Source organism: Biomphalaria glabrata, chromosome 17 (assembly GCF_947242115.1).
Source record: "Biomphalaria glabrata chromosome 17, xgBioGlab47.1, whole genome shotgun sequence".
NCBI classification, from domain to species: domain Eukaryota; kingdom Metazoa; phylum Mollusca; class Gastropoda; family Planorbidae; genus Biomphalaria; species Biomphalaria glabrata.
The window spans coordinates 20231380-20250526 of NC_074727.1; the positions used below are offsets into that span (position 1 = coordinate 20231380).

General features: G+C 36.3%; 2 protein-coding genes across 5 annotated transcripts in view; both read right to left on the reverse strand.

The window, feature by feature from the left end:
- The window catches only part of LOC106075126 (polypeptide N-acetylgalactosaminyltransferase 13-like), a 61990-nt gene that overhangs the window by 26467 nt on the left and 16376 nt on the right, over positions 1–19147 (reverse strand). For 2 of the 4 annotated variants that reach the window (XM_056015471.1, XM_056015470.1), the window contains exons 2-3: positions 1969–2313; positions 297–499 (exon numbers count right to left, since the gene is read on the reverse strand). In XM_056015471.1, coding sequence (XP_055871446.1) covers positions 297–499; positions 1969–2304 — 539 coding nt within the window. In that variant the 5' untranslated portion in view covers positions 2305–2313. Of the gene's footprint in view, positions 1–296; positions 500–1968; positions 2314–3001; positions 3258–16667; positions 17258–19147 lie in introns of those variants that run through there. The other 2 variants (XM_056015469.1, XM_056015468.1) reach the window with 2 other exon arrangements.
- Positions 13426–16051, reverse strand: LOC129923623 (uncharacterized). The gene is made up of 2 exons (XM_056015472.1): positions 15706–16051; positions 13426–15156 (listed from the first exon to the last, which is right to left on the reverse strand). The coding sequence occupies exons 1-2, from the start codon at positions 15795–15797 to the stop codon at positions 13470–13472; spliced, it is 1779 nt and encodes a 592-aa protein (XP_055871447.1). The 5' UTR covers positions 15798–16051; the 3' UTR covers positions 13426–13469.

Genomic DNA, 19147 nt, shown 5'->3' on the forward strand with positions numbered 1-19147 from the left:
ATATCTCTATTCGTGATTCGGTCTTTTTAAGTGACACCTAGGATCTCTAACTCACAATATATATCTATGTAAAACTTCCTTTTTAAGAACAAAATTATAAACATAATCTAAAGAAGCTAAAGCCTCTGACGGTAATTTCATTTAAAATATGCTTTTAACCATGTATCACTGACCCAAATCTAACAAAGACGATGCATCGATTTTAGTTGTAACATTTTTGCACTCAGAATAAATAATTAGTTTTAAAACCGGATCTGCACAAAACTTTTAAAATGTATACAGATAAACTAAGTCACCTGTCGACTATACTGTACACTGTCCTCAGTAGCATGGTCCATGGTTCATTGTAAAATACTACAATAACAGAAGCCGTCAGCGTCATCTGGGAATGGTCAACGGCGGCGTCCTCACAGCCAACCGGCCGAGTGTCCGGCAATCTCCTCCTCATAGATATCCGGTCATTTAGGTATTTGTTGAAAAAGAACTGTCTGTAGCCTATCTGTCAGATAAGAACAAAATATACATAGGCTACCGAATGGACTAATTATATGTGAGAATTCATTGTGACACTAGAATATATGACAGAATAAAAACAGAATATGTTCATAAAAGTATACAACAATGGACCTCATTCACCAATCGTAAACAAACAACATTTAGCCACGTGGTGCTCTATCTCTTCTATATAATTTACGATCTCATGTTTAATTCATGATGGTTGTAACGTGACAGTTTATTTCGTTGTTTATCAATAAGATCACGTGACTAAATGTTGTTTGTTTACGATTGGTGAATGAGGTCCATTGAATATATAACAAAGAAAAGAATACAATAGAAAGACATATTGTAATAAACCTGGTGGTGGCACAGATGTGTGTAGACAGCCGACGCAAATCGCCCCAGGCCAGCGCTAGACGAGAGGTCAACCGTGACGAGTTACGACGGTCAGCCAAGACAGTTCGGGAAGGATCGGTGTTGTGCATAGAGCTCAGGTCATGTGATCACCAGAATGGTTAAGTGACGTTCTGTCCGTTTCTAGAAGGCCAGCTGGGACCCTATATAAAGAGCGGAGATGTCGCAGTCAAGACGGTTCACTACAGACGATTCACTACAGTCCGGTCGACTACAGCACGGTTCGGTGTGGTTCTGTACGGCGCATTACGACGGTTCAGAGCGGAGTACAGTCAAGACGAACGGCGACTTGTTCTTAGTCAGCGATCCAGTCCGACACAACGAGCCCAGTGTGTGAAGTCAGTTCTGAATTCCAGTGCAAGCCCGGAACTAGGCGGAGAGGCCAGTGCAAGAGTTGATATGGCGGTACGGTGTTAACGGAGAAATATTTGTACAGCCTTGTGTTACGTGTTGCCAATTGTACAGTATTGGCTGTAATTTATCGAACATTAAAGTGTTACGTTACTTTGGAGCCCTGAGTTGTCAGGTTCTTTAAGTTGGTGGTGTCGTGTGGTGCAGTTTGCAGAGAGCCTGGATAGTGAAATTCGTTACAATATTTATCATAGAATATTTATATTGATAGAAAAGAATATTTATATTGATAGAATAGAATATTTAAATTGATAGAATAGAATATTTATATTGATAGAAGAGAAATCTATATTGATAGAAGAGAATATTTATATTGATAGAAAAGAATAGAAAACAAAAGACAAAATACACATATGTAGGTAGATACATTAAAGGCTCAGTTTAACAAGAAAGCGCGCTGACAGTACTTTTTAAGAAATAAGAATATGAATAAATTACGAATATACTGATAAACAAATTGATAGATTGGTCGCTGATAGGTGGATCTATGAAATTTTTGAGTGAAACAGATATTTATACACAGAAATACAACTGAATGACTACTAACAGATGGATGATGACTGACTGATATTCATTTACTTATTGATTAATTAATTTGATGGTTGACTGAACGATTATCAATAGTATATAAAATAGTATTCTCACAATGTATTCCTCGTGATGTTCACGGCTCAATTTTGAAGCTTCAATCATCACTCCGATCCCATCTTGCCCCCAGTTTGAGATTTGAGCCATATCCGGCAGGCTGTACTGCTCATTCCCGCTCCGCTTTGCGATGCCTATCGCTTCTTCCTCGTCATAGTCAGGGGCGGAGCCTCCAGCGAAAGCCAGAACGATGACCACCACGAGAAGGGAGAATAAGAAGATGGAGAAGAGGGTCAGGAGGATGACAGCTTTGGGCGAGAGGCAGACATCGCTGTGGTCATCTTCGTCATCGTCCTCAAGAACCTTCCTGTGGACAGTCCTCCTCCTTCGCTCCATCTCCGACACCTAGGGAGGAAAACAAATCACAAAATGAAAACAAATCACAAAATGAAAACAAATCACAAAATGAAAACAAATCACAAAATGAAAACAAATCACAAAATTAAAACAAATCACAAAATGAAAACAAATCACAAAATGAAAACAAATCACAAAATTAAAACAAATCTAAACACAATCTTCAAATCCCATCTTCCTTTTCCTCCAACCCCCATTTTTTTTTTTACAGACTTTGTGGTTCATTGGGGAAGATGATGTAAATTGTATTCGTTTCTGAGGCCTAGGAGTCATCTACCAATTAGTCTTAGGAATAGCCTAAGAATCCCGAAGATCAAAATCACATTCCTCACAGGGATTCAAACTCTTGGCACCTCAGTTCGGCCACCAAGTTCCAAAATTACGAACAAGCTGATTTATGTCAAAGAACAATTCAAATCGAAACTTGAAGGACTTTTGAGAATCTTAGTATCAGCAAACTTCAGTCCTTACATTCAAAGTACGTAAGGGAAAAAAGAAACCATTATTTATTAAGCAATTTGAAGAGAGAGAAGAAGGGTCCTTTTGATGGGGGTGTCACCACTTATAACCACTTATAACATTGGAATATACTTTGAGTAGATCTACATTCTAGATTTATTACATTCTAGATTTATTAGGCTACATTCTAGATGTAGCTCCATATTAGTATTCATACCTTCTTTGCTTTCGCTAACATGTTTGAGATTATAAATAGATCACTTCGGCTGGAATGCTTAATGTCATTAAAATGCTCTAGATCTACCGGCTGATAAAGAGTTAAGAACAGTTTGTTGGGCATCTACTTGGACTAGTGTTTAAAGGGTTAATTTAAATTTTTGAAACAGAAACTGTAACATTTCGGTATCTATCAACATACTAGAGTCTAGATCTAGATTTATAGCCTAAAGATCACAACATGATCACAATACATCAGACGGCGTTTTGTTTAGAACCGTTTACTAGCAGTGCTTCATTGCGCAAAAAAAAAAAAAAGAAAAAAAAATCACATAAAAGAAAAAACATCAAGGTGCAAATTTTTGCAATTTACTGTGCTACTGTCATTCAAGATTTTCATTTATGTCGGATAACTTATAAATAGCTAGCTATTTGGTGTATCCGGTGTACAGAAAATTGGAAACGTTTGTAACCATAGACTTTTATATATTATATCTAGACTGGACATAGAGGAGATCTTTTAGCACTACAAAAAATTTGAAAAAAAATTTAAGTTGAAACAAGGCTAGCCAGGAAAACCAGTGACTTGGCAGAATTTAAGTCATTGGTAAATATGCATGACTAAATGCATGACGCGTAGGACGTAATCATCTTCTTTTTTGAAGTAACGTCTGTATTATATAAGATAAGAAGATAAGAAGTTATAAGAAGTAAAGTTTTTTTTCAATCCTAACCTATGTAACATATAATTTAATTTTTAGATCTAGATCTAGCCTGAAAGTAGCGAGAATAAGTACTCTCTTCTCATAATTATTATTTTGCAATTTTTAGATGCATAATCTAGAAAGATCTAGGTAATCAATCTATTTAAATGTATATGATTCAAATCAACAGACATGAATTATTTTGATATAGGATTTTTGAAACATTATCTCAATGGAAACTAACAGGAAATGGCTTTGTTTCATATAGGTTATTTGTGTGAATATATAGTTCTTTGATTAATAGCCCATTCTAAAGAAAATCTGAGAAATGATTTTGCATTATTTCTAAACTTTGAAAACTAAAGATCATTACTTTTCTAAGACAGAAAAGATTGATTGGGGTGACTTCCCTTACAGATTGAAAAAAGAGTTACGTACATAAAAATCTATTTATATAGGTCTGTGAATCGATCACTGACGGATAAGAATTTGTTTCCGATTTCCAGTCTAGATATAATATATATATATATAAATCTATGTTTATAACTATTTAATTTAGAAGTTATGCACTTTTTGGTACTATAAACACCACCTTAGGCGCCAAATTGCTATAACTGACATAAAAGATAGCTGTAGAATATTTGTGTTATACAAAAAAAAAACTAGTGTTTAAGAGGGAAGACATATTAAGAACTCCTTTATTACGTAAACACAAGCGGTGTTGCACTGATGCGCTAGAATGCAAATGTACATATAATACCATTGTGTTACAAGAACACCTGACTACATGCGGCTTCGGAACGAGACAGCTGGAGATCACTTACAAAGGTCGCGGGATACACTATTGAGGTGAAAAGAAAATCCACTGCAGAGGACAGACGTAGACGGCGAAAAGAATATCTGAATCGACCACAGGCCGAAAATAGTTATATCTGCACTGTCTGTGGCAAAGTATGTAGGTTGCGGCTGGTGCTGCGTAGCCACGGGAAATATGCATTCCTCATTCATCTTCGGACTCGAAGACACGCCTTATTATTATAATTAAATTTCAAAGTTCATTCCTTGTAGCATAAACCAAGATATATCTTTTAGTTGGCAACAGTGATCTTTAATTATAGCGTCATCGACATGTTTAGACTCGAAAGTTATCGTGACTATCCTCCATAGCGCCTTAAAAGAGAATACTTGGCAGCAGCTAGTTTTCCAAAAGGGACAGCCTTCGTTGCTTGTAAACATGAGGGCTGTTCTAATTGAGCATGAAAAAAAAAGGGAGGGGGGGGGGCTGGGATTAGGCTAAATAGAGGCGTAGTAAGCAAAACGTGTGCCCGGGGCAAGAAACTTTATTGGCGCCCCACCCCCATTTTCCATGAACATGATATAGAAATATAGACTTATACAATAAAACGTATTCAATAATAATATAATACAAATAAGGTTAGAATTTGTTACCTAACTAAAATATCTACAATAATTTTACATCTTGGCGTCTCTCTGCTTGTGGCGCCCCCCCCCCAGGATGGCGCCCGGGGTATCGTACCCCTCCCCCCCCCTCACTACGCCTCTGGGCTAAAACTATTTCAACATAGCGTATCACAAATATCAAAGTTCAAGGATTCATGGGCAAACAGCAAGTGTTGTAGGATTGTTAAAAAAAAAGCGTAATTTAGTCAAGCAGAGCGTGAGAGGCTCGTGTTCGAGTCGTAAAGGAATAGGTCTCGGTTCAACTTAGAGTTTTCAAAACCAGAGTCTATCGTTAAAAATCAGGGAACAAGTTGACGGGCGTACCCTTCGGATAAATCTATTTTATTTTATATGCTACCTTTGAAAGGCCAAAAAAAAGGTTACCGCCGAAGGAAACAGACGATGAAAAGCAAAAGGCGCAAACTATCACTTTAAATGATGCAACCATAGACATAAATCCTATACTCTTATGTAGATTGATTTATTATAGAACTATGAAAGAAAAGTAATGAAATTAAATGTGCCGATATATGATTAGTTATTGTGTTTTAAGTGCTTAATAAGTTGTTTACACTTTAATTGTGTAGAGCGGTGTAGATACCTTTTACTTTGTTGTTTATTTTGCTGGTGACCTCCAGCTGTCTCGTTCTGAGGTTGCATGCAACCATGTGCTCTCTTCTATGTCAGCTAAGTCAAGTTTGCGCCATAAGCTGGTCTTTTAAGGGTTTCGGTGTTACGTCAACCACTTTTTAGCTCACCAAAAAAAACACTGCCTTTGGCATGCGTTCGTCTAAGATTCGTCTCCCATATAGGATACTGCTCTGTCCAGCGTAACTGTCGGACTTAAAGAATTCCCTCTATACAAAGGCCGCGGATACACATTTGAGACCAAAAGAAAATTTGCTGCCGAGGACAGACGCAGACGCTAAAAGAAAATCTTAATCGAGCATCGCGGACAATGGTTATGCTTGCCCTGGATGTGGCAAGATATGTAGGTCACAGCTGCAATCCTCATTAATTTTCGGACTCTAAGACAAGCCTTATTATTATTATTATTTTGCTGGTGAATTATTACCATGTGTTCATGCTTCAGTGTCTACCTCTCCTGTACCAAAACAAAGGAACTGGTCATAACACAGCTTCTCTACGCCTTACTTGCTCACACTAAACATGATATCCATCTAGCGGTCAACGAGTTTGAGTACACTGCAGCCTCTTTTGATTTAACTATAAACCTCGGTAAAAAGCTTGGAGTTAGGGCCAGGAGAGATCTGAATGGATGGATGTGTAAAAGCAGGCCATAGTACCACAAGGATGGATGGATGGCAAAAGCCGGTATGAACTTTCTATAGTCCGACTGTCAGGCTGGGCAGGGCACGTATCCCGTATGGGTAACGAGCATATTGTTTGGCGTAACAGAGGTGCCCCACGGAAACGTTTCTTTAGAAAACTAATGCCATGATTTAAGTCTAATAAGAAAAAATGCGCCATTTTACTTTGTCACTAAGTGCATGTTTTACCCTATAACGTAGAGAAGTTACATTGCAAAGACTTTCTTCCAAGCCAATAATAGTAAGCCTACAATAGTTTTACGCAAAAGATAGATTGTAAAACTATAAGACGGACGTGAGCTGTAGTTTGTCTAGACTGTAGGAGGACTTAAAAGACTTTAAATTTAATCGACATGTACAATTAGGCCTACAATTAGAACTAACAGAACACTAAAACAACTCTTCAGATTAGTAGTCTTTATCCGATCGTTCATTTTCGTAATTACAAGAATATTCCCAAAATGACTTCGGGTATATAACCTTCCGAAATTATTTAACAGAGCGAGGTTCGGCCACCTGGTACAAAAATATTCTCAAAATGACTTCGGGTATATATCCTTCCTTAACAAATTATTCATCCGAGCGAGGCTCGGTCACCTGATATTAAATATAGACTGGCCAAAGGAAGTAACTTGATGTAACTTGAAAACATGTATATCTATTGTATTCGGATTTCCGAATTATGAAAAATTGCATGATCTTCATTCTTAGAGATTAAACAAAACTACATTGCCTCCTTATTTACAATATATATAGATGTGTGGCTGAAATAGATATGAATACTTAACTTTTACACTGCTCATAAATGCTGTATAATAAAGTACACAAAATTGCAAGTCACAAATTTTCGTTTCATAAAACTCTTTAATCGGCCAGTCTATATTTATTTATGTCTATGGATGCAACCTTCATCGATATTCGTATTCAAAGACATTCGCGTTATTATTAGTACACCAATAGATTGTCCTACGTAGAAGCTAAGTCATAAATAGAAAGCTGTTTGGTGTATCCGGTGTATAGAAGAAAGGAAAAGATAAAAAACAAACAACAAAGGAAATGTTTATAACTTTTTTTAAATGCTATATGATAATATTTTTGTGCGCTATTTTCAGCTCTGCAGAATAAAATTTGAAAATACAAATTTCTTAGCTACTCCGTTTCTAGCTTTTATTTAGTTGGCAGCATTGAAGTTAAAATTTAGCGTCCTTGACATTGTTTAGTTTATATTGTATGCATGTTTGTGCCAAGCATTATCACGCACGTCTGTGGGAAAGTTTATGTGCATGTCTGTTTATGGTGTGAACTTTTACGTGTATCATTGTGGCGTGTGCCAGGGTGAGAACTAACCATTGTAACACACACAAGACACACCAAACACGACACACCATACACAACAACTCATAAAAATCAAGGAGCATGTCCCACTAGTTAGTTCAGTCTCGATCAGTTATTGATTTAAACGTCTTGACTGTCTCAACCTTTCCATACGAGGCGAACTGCTTATAAGCTGTGCGTATCAGCCAACGACAAACACAAGCAATGGTCATTGAAGATAATATTTTGCGTTTATTATTAGTACAGTCAAATGCAACGCATTGCTTCCCAATCATTTCAATACGAATAAGTGAATCGTCGATGGTGGTCACGTGACCATTGTTCGGTGAATGAGGTCCATCGCTCCCTTGTAAGCGCTTCCAGTAGTTGTGCGATGGTCTAGGGTTCAAGTCTTGCTCGTCGTCACTTTCTGTCGTCCATCAAGAGCTTTGAGCTAGGACGTATTTGTTTCTAAAAGGAGCTTGATTGAAATGTGCAAGTCAAACTCTGTACTCGGCATAGCAACAATGACCACTCTGAAGCTTTGGTGCAAAGTGAGTGCTGCTGCATTTCTATTAGTTATAAATCCTCGCTTTGATGTGCGCTGTTTCTAAGCTGTTTTAATATACGAAATGAAATGCAGATTTATTGAGGGGGGGGGGTTCAATAGAAGAAAAGTACAGCATAGAAAAAAAAAGTGAGAACCCAAGACTATAAATTTATGAAACTAAAATTTTTCAATCTCGATTGAGTCACTAACGATTACTGAGCCTTAACGCTACATTTTCTAGATTATCCAATAAACCACTCTGGCTCAATAAATCATTTCATTTCAACTAGTAAGTCATAGTAACACCAACGAATCATTAAGGATTTAATGAAATTCGAACCCACGACCTTTAACCAAGCGAGAAACAACAACGCTAACACGTCTTCCCTTTCCCTCTCCCGCCAACCCCCCCACCCCCCCCCCCACCCCTCTCTCTCTCTTTCTCTAAAAAGGGAGGCAGTTAGATAGCGACTAAGCCACGTGACAAAGGACAAACAAGAACTTCAAAATAAAAGATTTTGTCGAAAAGACAACCTTACAATCAACAGACTGCCACACCCCACAAGATGAAACCATTTTGTTCATCTCATGCCTGGGTCTTGTTGGAATATTTTTCTTTATTATATTCTACATGGTTCGGAGCCGATATTGATATTTATTTATTTTAATTAACAAAAATCTTCTCTTTTTTTTTTTTTTTCATTTCTCATTTCCCTGGGCCCTATCTTTTCGTCTCACTTCTCTCGCTCGTCCCTCTTTGAAGAAGTCACGCCCCGACATTGATTGCGTGGAACTTGGGCAGTACTTCAAGTACAGAACGAATGTAAAGCAAGGGTAGATAACAAGGGGGGGGGGGCGCTGAACTAGGAATTGCGATTGCAATGGAGGTGGTGGTGTGAGGGAAGAGAAACTATATTACTGTGCCGAGCATAGAATACCTTGAAAACCAACTTGAGGAAAATCTCCAAGTGAACCTTCGCAAAATTACAAAATAAAGATTTGGAATTTTTCACATTATACGTTAATCATAGTAATCTACTCTTTTATTACGCTTTGATTATTTAAAGAACATATATATATATCAATTCACTCCGTCTGTCTGTTTGTCTGTCTCTGATCAAGTTGAACATTTGCACAATTATTCATTCTACCTCAAAATTAATTTAATTAATTAATTAGAGATAGTTAATTAATTTTGATTGATATCAAAAAGGAAAATAAATATTACAGTATTGAGATCTAGGGCTACAAATGTAGAGTTCTTCCCCTCAAATAAAAACCCAATATAAAATTGTTTTTAATTTTGCTTGTTTAAGCAATAAAACTAGGTAAGAGAGAGAGAAGAAGAAAAAGGAAAAAGAGAAAGCGATATAAAGAATATTAATATAAAGAAATGTGATGGTGATATAATGAAACCTAAAGAAAAATGTAAGGAAATGGAAAGTGAAGATTGAGATACATTGAAATAAATAGACACACTTAACAATGACCAGGACTCAACATTGAAATAAATAGACACAATTAACAACGACCAGGACTCAACATTGAAATAAATAGACACACTTAACAATGATCAGGACTCAACATTGAAATAAATAGACACACTTAACAATGACCAGGACTCAACATTGAAATAAATAGACACACTTAACAATGACCAGGACTCAACATTGAAATAAATAGACACACTTAACAATGACCAGGACTCAACATTGAAATAAATAGACACACTTAACAATGACCAGGACTCAACATTGAAATAAATAGACACACTTAACAATGACCAGGACTCAACATTGAAATAAATAGACACACTTAACAACGACAAGGACTCAACATTGAAATAAATAGACACACTTAACAATGACCAGGACTCAACATTGAAATAAATAGACACACTTAACAATGACCAGGACTCAACATTGAAATAAATAGACACACTTAACAATGACCAGGACTCAACATTGAAATAAATAGACACACTTAACAATGACCAGGACTCAACATTGAAATAAATAGACACACTTAACAATGACCAGGACTCAACATTGAAATAAATAGACACACTTAACAATGACCAGGACTCAACATTGAAATAAATAGACACACTTAACAATGACCAGGACTCAACATTGAAATAAATAGACACACTTAACAACGACAAGGACTCAACATTGAAATAAATAGACACACTTAACAATGACCAGGACTCAACATTGAAATAAATAGACACACTTAACAATGACCAGGACTCAACATTGAAATAAATAGACACACTTAACAATGACCAGGACTCAACATTGAAATAAATAGACACACTTAACAATGACCAGGACTCAACATTGAAATAAATAGACACACTTAACAATGACCAGGACTCAACATTGAAATAAATAGACACACTTAACAATGACCAGGACTCAACATTGAAATAAATAGACACACTTAACAATGACCAGGACTCAACATTGAAATAAATAGACACACTTAACAATGACCAGGACTCAACATTGAAATAAATAGACACAATTAACAACGACCAGGACTCATTGCTGAAGGATCGCTATTGCCTACTAGACAATAAAAATTACTTTATTCTACTAGAGTAGAGAGATAAAAAGAAAAAAAAATAGAATTTTACTCTAGGATGCATTTAAATATGTTCAAGAATGTAATTTCTTCAGCTAAAAGTCAGAACAAAGGAACATTATGAAAACAGAAAGCTTTGTGCATTCAATAAAAGGTCGCACATTTTGTCTTTCTTAGCCTTTATGTCAAGTGAATTGAATAATTGATCTCCTCGGTCGAAAGATGAAGTCTTAGTAGTAAGCCTTGGATCAGTCACTTTTGTTGTAACAATTTTAGCTTTCATGGTGATTTCAGCAGGACTTCTAGATCAAATAGACAGAACGCAGTTGTGAACTGTTGACATAATGTAGACTTACTTGTGAACTGTAAGCCTTAAGAAACTTCGTTACAAGCACTCAAAAATAATGTCTTCTTAACTTGAGACTATTGAAGTTCCTACCAAAAATAAAGTTGATTACGCCATATTTAAAACTTTCTAAAGCAGGGATGCTCAAACAACGACCCGCGGGCCATATCTGACCCATGACGCGAAGCTATCCAGCCCCGAAGTGAATAAAGAAAAGGCTCCGTTCCGTTGGACTTGAAAAGTAGAGCTGACAACTACTTTATTTCCTACATTATAGTAGGCCTATTATGGATATGTGCACTCACTTATTTTGGCTAGTGTTCTAGAAGCTCTGAATAATTAAAGTTGGCATCGTGTGATCTGATCCAGCATTTTTTTGTATATCTCAAAGAAACCATTTTATTATCTCGGGGAAACAGTTGACCGTGGACAATAATGGATTTAGATTTTTATGAAGCTCTAGCGATTCTAGTTTGGATTTACTCTAGTTGCTTCGTTTAGTGTGATGCTTGCGGTCAAACTAATTACTTTAGGATAGATTACATTACCCCTTGATTAATAACTTTATAAAATATAATGATAAATATCAACTATCATGTCTATAGATTGGTATATAATAGCAAGAAATCAAGATGCAGAGACCTGTATAACGGAACCCCCTCGCCTCTTTAAGTTACATCAAGTGTCACAAGTCCGAGTCATATATATTTATATTCTGGTTGACATCAATTTATTTATTGATTTATTGATGTTGCCTTCGCACCGAACCGTTTATCTTTTTCTATATATCTTAAGAATGAATGTCACAAGAAACGTTTGATGAACATTATATTTCATATTATTTAGGTCACATTGCCTGCGCGTGAGAAAATAAAGCATATTATTCTAGATAGCCTTGATTTGCATAAACTAGATATAGAGAGAATGTAGAATTATGGGAATGTTACAGAACTGAGTCAGGGTGGATAAGCGTTAAAACGATTGGCTTCCGGGGTCCCGGATTTGAATCTTGGTGAAGACTGGGATTTTTAATTTCGGACGCCTCTGACTCCATCCAGCTCTAATGGGTACCTGACATTAGTTGGGGAAAGTAAAGGCAGTTGCTAGCCACATGACACCCTCGTTAACTGTGGGTCACAGAAATAGACCTTTACGTCATCTGCACTATAGATCGTAAGGTCTGAAAGGGGAACTTATTCTTTTTTTTTTTTTTTTTGGGGGGGGGGGGGGCAGAACTTTAGTCGGAAACAATCCAGAAAGATCTATTTACACTGCTAGACCTATACAAGGAATATGAAGCAATCTTTTGGGGTGAGTTGGTTGGTCGCAAGTCATTAGTATTGGTCGTTGGTACAAATAGATTGTTTAATGTGCTTATTCACGATTGGATTATTTACTGCTTGTTTTGTATCTTCACTGTGTTTTATTCCAATTATTATCTTCTATTTTATCGTTGTGCAAGTGATTCATATTTTGAATCAATCATTTTATTGAATTGAGTTTGAACGCATTAAGCTCAATAAAATTTAATTAAGGGGGATGCACAATGAAATTTCAATTTTTGTAATTTACAGATAAATAGAAAAGCTTTATGCATGACTTGATAGAACATATAGAGACATGAGTAACCATACACATTTTATGAGTGTAGCCTTTTGGGTTGCTATGGAAATGGCGGCCATCTTGAAAATAAACAATGTTTACAAAATTCTTAAAATATTCTAAAGTACTCAAAATTTTTTTAATTTTTTGATTGCACCTGATAGATATTTGAATCCCATAGGTAACTGGCTAATTTTGTTTTGAAAATTATTACTGGTTTAATTTTTATGAATTTTTAAAATTTTTATTTTTTTCCGACCCCATTTTTCATCTGAGGTCACATCATTATTTTTATTTTTTAATGAAATTTATTATACATATTGAAAATTTTTGCAGCCTATTACCTATGATATACTATCAATAAACTACATGTGAAAAATTATTAGTCTAACTTATACAGAACTAAAGATTTTGAGATTCTTGTGGACAACATGCACCTAAAAATACATTTTGAGAAAAACGCATTTAAAGTTTCTAAAATGATATAAAATATTTATTGTAACCATAAAAATGAAAAAAAAGGGAATATTAACATAAAACAACATAATAGATAATAAAAAAAAACAAAAAAACTATTCATTAAAATGGCCTGATTGATAGGTTGGACCTTCTAGAACCTCTGCCCGGTGCTCATGCTCAATTCTTCGTTTTTTCAAGTTTTTTCTCCTGGACACTAATGCGATTGATTTTCTTTTTCTAACAAGCTGTAGTTTGACATTTTGCTTTTTCTCACTAGAAGAAATGTTTTTTAGTGTCCAGGGAATGCCTAATATGTCAAAAACTGATCTGATGCCAACAGGTCCATTATTGAAGGCTAAAACAGCAAGGTATGTCGCAGCCCTTACCGTTTTTAATGTTGCGAATTCTGTTTTGGGGCATCTTTGCCAAATGAGGGAATGAAAAGATTCATTGGCGTTTTGTGTTCCCATTCTAGAACATCTTTTTAACAGATCTGTGTCTGTTAGTCTTTTTATTATAGGAAATAACAGTTTACCTATTTCTGATGTGATGGTCTGGTTGTGTTTTTTATATGGCTGTTTTAGTGCCTCTGATCTCTTAAAGTGACACCAAGATGTAGCGCCATCAGGACACAATCTGTGGTTATGATCTAGGTCTGAGCTCATCATATGAAAAAATGAGCCCATAACAGCCAGCTTCATTTTTTGAATGTCGGGAGCATTTTGGCGCAGAGCTTTGGAATAGTAATTTGTAATTTTTTCAATTTTTGGCTTTGTAAGCCTATAATTTAGTTCTTTTTTGTTAGACATTTTTAAATTGTTCAAAGCATTAAACATTCTTTTTGAGATGTGGTTAATGCAGTCCTCTTTTAAGATTTCTACATCATATCCTGAGTTGGTAATGGCAGATGAATGCGATTTACTATCACCATCACACAGCATCGTGCCATAAACAAGTTTTCTGGATGCCACAGAGCGCGAAAAGATTTTGGATGCTGATGCGGCCTCCATTGCATTTGCTGAGCCACTGAAGTTTTTTTGACACATATGCTTAGAGGCATCAAAGTTTAGTTCTGCAGAGTTTGAATCACAAACATGGCAATAATTTGATAGGACTTCGGTGTCGATGACGAGTCCAGTATCAAAATCAATAACTGTGCCAATTCCTGAATGAGATGAGTGGCCCCTTTTATGCCAAGTCCCATCGAAAGAAACTGTAATAACAGGACAGCCTGTTGAACTTATTCTTTCATCTGTAGTTAGAGGTTGTGAAATGTTTCTTCCATGCACAACAGCAGATGCCCTAATCATACATTCTTCACCAGCTTCAATTATAGCAGTATTGACTATGTTAGCTAGATTGTTATAAGTATTTCTGTGCATGCAGGGCTTACTCATAAGTCCACAAAACCTATCAAATTTAGAATGCGAGATTCCAGATTCTTTTAATGCAGCGACAGCGCGGACATTAATATCCAGATGAACATCATTACTTTTTTTTGAGGTCCAGTCGGACCACAAATATGTTTCACAATTTAGGCATTTGATTTTAATCAAATGAGCCATGCCTTTTGATTGTGTGATGCACATAGTTAATTTGTTGTCAAAGCAATGTGGACAGCACAACAAGGAGACCATTGTGGTCAATTGCATTGAATTCATCATGACGTATATGAAATCTTCAGGCAGCCTCTTATTGGTGTTATCAGCGTTAGTAACTGCAGTTAGGGATATTTTTCGCTCAGCTGCACTTGCAGGCTGTGTTGTTGCTGCTTCAGATCCAGCTGTATCCAAAACAGAGCTGCAAACAAATAAAAAATAAATTAGAGGGTCTTTAAAAAAAAATTCAATAGTATGAAAGTACACGTCACATCTATCACAACATGAAGATTATTTTAAATTTTATAATGCATTTTAGAAATCATATATTGTATTAATCATAAAAAGTAAAGAATGTATAGAGACATGTTACATGTAATGTAGATCTATATATGACAATATGTACTAGATCTAAAAAAAAAAAACTAAGACCAAGACTTGAGTTGAAGTCCTACAATACTGTTCAATACATCATCATACATGATAATCTAATCTCTAGAGATTATCTAGTTCTAATGTGATCTATGCTCCTAATATAGACTAGATCTATAAAAGGATAGATCTCTATGTTTGCAATCATTTTCATGATATTTATTTAATGTCTATAGAATCTAGATTCTAGATCTAGATCTAGATGTGATTCATTGGATAAACAGTTGTCGAACTCAAAGAGCCAAGGTTTCATTATTTTATGTGTCAGCACACGCTTGTCTAGTAAATAAAAAAAAGCAAACTCTAGATCTAGACTTACCTTTGTAATTGTGCATTTGTCTTTGAAGCATGTCGTCCTCTGGGCTTACAGTAACGTTTTTTCTTTCCAAACATATAACCTTTTGTTGGCATTTCTGAGTTTCAATAATGAATCGATTGTTGATGTGATGGAAGTTTACAGAAGAAGGACCGGTTCACGTCATGTGCGCATGCGTGCATACTTTGTCGTTACGGAAGCTTTTTCAGTGCGCATGCGTGTATGTACAGTAACCAAAGAAGCTTTGATGGTGCGCATGCGTAAATATGGCTTTGTGGGTGTGTATATGAGGATATAGGGAAAAAAAAGAGGTAGTGACGTATTTTGAAAGTTTATTGCAGTACTATTTATTTATAGAATGAGAAACCATGCACATAATCGAAACTAGAAAAGTAGACCTTTGTATCGATACCATCTGTTAGGGATGAGAGCGTACATTAGCTTATCAACTATAGCTTACAAAATGTTGATTTTTCACCAAAACATCAAAATTTTGCTAATATATATACATTTAAAATACAAAATTGATGTATAAAACGTATTTTTTTTAGTATTCTGATAGGGAATTCGTATTCTAGACATTTTAAACTATTAAAATCAATTAATTTTAAAATATCGATATTTTTGACCTAAATCTATGTTTTCTCACTGTGCATCCCCCGCTGATTTACTTCTTTGTATCCTAGTAGTGTGTTGAATAGATTTATAGGCACCTCCGAATACGTGTATGCCATATGTGGAGACAATACAATACAAAGCTCTCCCTTGAAAAACATCGTGACGGTCAACTTGTAAAAGTAATACATATTATAATAATATCACAATGATGGCCTTTGATTACATCATGTCTGATTACATAGATTACATCATGTCTGATTACATAGATTACATCATGTCTGATTATGTCACGGGTGATGCTAAATTATTGCAACATTTAAAGACTTTGACAAAATGTAACGACTTACTGTTAGCACTAAATGAACGCAGTATTTCCATAACTTATAATGCAGTCTCCACAACATTACTTGCTATGTATACGCTGAATACCACAAGCTGCAATCGAGTGAATCATAATTGTACTATGGATTGTCTGAGTCCTAGATTCTCAGCCTGTGTCACACGTACTGTCGGTGATGTTGCTCGTTCATCCTTTGTTAGACCGAAAGTGGAAAATGTATTATGTAGTACTACGAAATAGAGTGAAGACTCAGTTTCCATCAGGTGGTCAGCGACCGTGATACACAATTTTAAAGAGGTTCTTAAGCCTCTATGTGTTGAGAATCAATGGACAAAGAACAACTGTCTTTTCCGGCGTGTGTAAAGTCCTTGAGGATCTCACCTTTTTAGACAAGAGGTTCTCAGTAGGAGTAACAATAGCCCTACAGATTATATATTAATTTTTTAATGAGGGACGAACTAATGAGAGAGATAGTGTAAGGTAAGTGTTGATATTCAGGGGAGCGAGACTTCATCCTCCAACCAACACCCCTCCCCAGATCTTTCTTTTACTCTTAAGCTTTTCTCGCATATGCTGGCCTGTTTGCTTTCGGCGCCCCTCTCTCTTTCGCTCTCTCTCTCTCTTCCTTATCCTTTCATTAAAACTTACACCTGGTCGTTATTGCAGTATTGAATAAGTTCGCTGAAGAAATATGAAACAAAAAAATGTTATCCTTCAAAACGTTTCTCTGTTATTGACAATCAATATGATTATGTCGGCACATGTTAGATTGCTATTCATTACAAACTCATTTTATAAAAGACAATTCGATTGTAAGTCTTCCATCCCCGATCCCCACACATGGAACGAGAATACGATATGTTGGTAAAGCAATGTCCTTGTGGAGGAAACAATTGGTAAAACAGGGTCCTTGTGGGGGAAACAATTGGTAAAACAGGGTCCTTGTGGGGGAAACAATGAGAATTTTTTTACTGCAACGTTAGGACGGCAATAAAAACGTTAATATGTATGAGTTGGATTATGCTCACTACGAGGCAGCCAGCTGTTGGTTAGGACAGCCTTGCACACGGTGAAGACAACATAAACAGCGACAAAATAGGTCACGCTCTTACAATCAAACCTTTCAGACTAACCAAGCTAATGTTATATTCAAAGGCGGTTCAGGAAGGTGTATAGGCGATCACACCTAATGGATCCACCATCGACTTAGTATTTGTTAATTGGTTTGGTATATAGGCCTACATGAGTCATTCGTGGAACCGGCGGGAAAAAAAACCAGGGCTAATTGCTAATCGTGTTACTGTGGGAGTAAAGATTACTTCCTTTCAAGTAGGAAAGCCACGTTGAACTATTTTTTTTTTAGCGCATGCATAAGAAAAATCTGTTTTTGATTTGTCTTCATGTCTGTGATGTTCAGACCTCAATAATTACAAGCAAAATGGAAAATCCTGTTTTACCATAGTCTTTATCATGCTCCCTGTAGTTTTTATTTTTTTGCGAACCCTTTTTAAAGTAAGTAGGTCTATTCACGTGTTTGTTTGTTTTTTAGAGGTTCGTGGCTGAGCGGTAAAGCGCTTGGCTTCCGAACTGGGGGTCCCAGGTTCAAATCCTGGAGAAGATTGGGATTTTCAATTTTGAGATGTTTGGGCGCCTTTGAGTACACCCAGCTCTGATGGGTACCTGACATAAGTTGGGGAAAAGGTGGTTGGTCATTGTGCTGGCCATATGACACGCTCGTTAACCGTGGGCCACACAAACAGATGACCTTTACATCATCTGCCCTAAAGATCGCAAGGTCTGAAAGGGGAACTTGACTACTTAACTAAACACGTGGTTTTACAAAGGGCTACGCGTGTGCAAATCTAGTTGGCTATTTCGCGGTGTGTAGATCAATAAGCAATGTTCTCTGTGTGTCGCTTATTCTAGCCTACAGATGATTGTTGTATGCTTGAATTGACAGAATGAACAGATGTTTATCTCTGCGTTAAGTTGAAACTCACAGATGTTATATTGATCCCCCACCGTCTCTCTATTCTTAAATCTCTCTCTCTCTCTCTATTTCTCACCTTTCCCTTTAGTCTTTATGTTTCTCCAATCTCTTCTCTCTTTCGCTCTGTCCTTCTCTCTCTTCTTTTCTCTCACTCTCGTTCTCTCTTTCTTTTTCTTTTTTTCTCGCTCTCTCTCTCTCTCTCTTTATCTCTTTCTCTTCATACATATACACATTGGCACTTACTACATAGGACTAGAAAGAGAGAAAAGAAAGAGACAACAGAGAGAGAGAGAGAATGTGTGTGTTCTGTTTATTTGCAAAAATAGATTTATACCCCGCTCATCCCACTCTCAGCCGATCTTCTTTTTTTGTTTATTTCACAAGCAAACGGAAAAAATATAGAAAAAGGCTATAACTTTATTTCACTCGACACCTCGCAGTGAATCGATTCATAGATGTCTCGATTTTTTTTTTTACCACATGGTCCAGATTCGATC

Coding starts and splice junctions, on each gene's coding strand:
- LOC129923623 (XM_056015472.1), bottom strand. CDS start 15,797: ATGCCAACAAAAGGTTATATGTTTGGAAAGAAAAAACGTTACTGTAAG. Junction 15,157..15,705: donor ACAAATGCACAATTACAAAG/GTAAGTCTAGAT, acceptor ATTTGTTTGCAG/CTCTGTTTTGGATACAGCTG.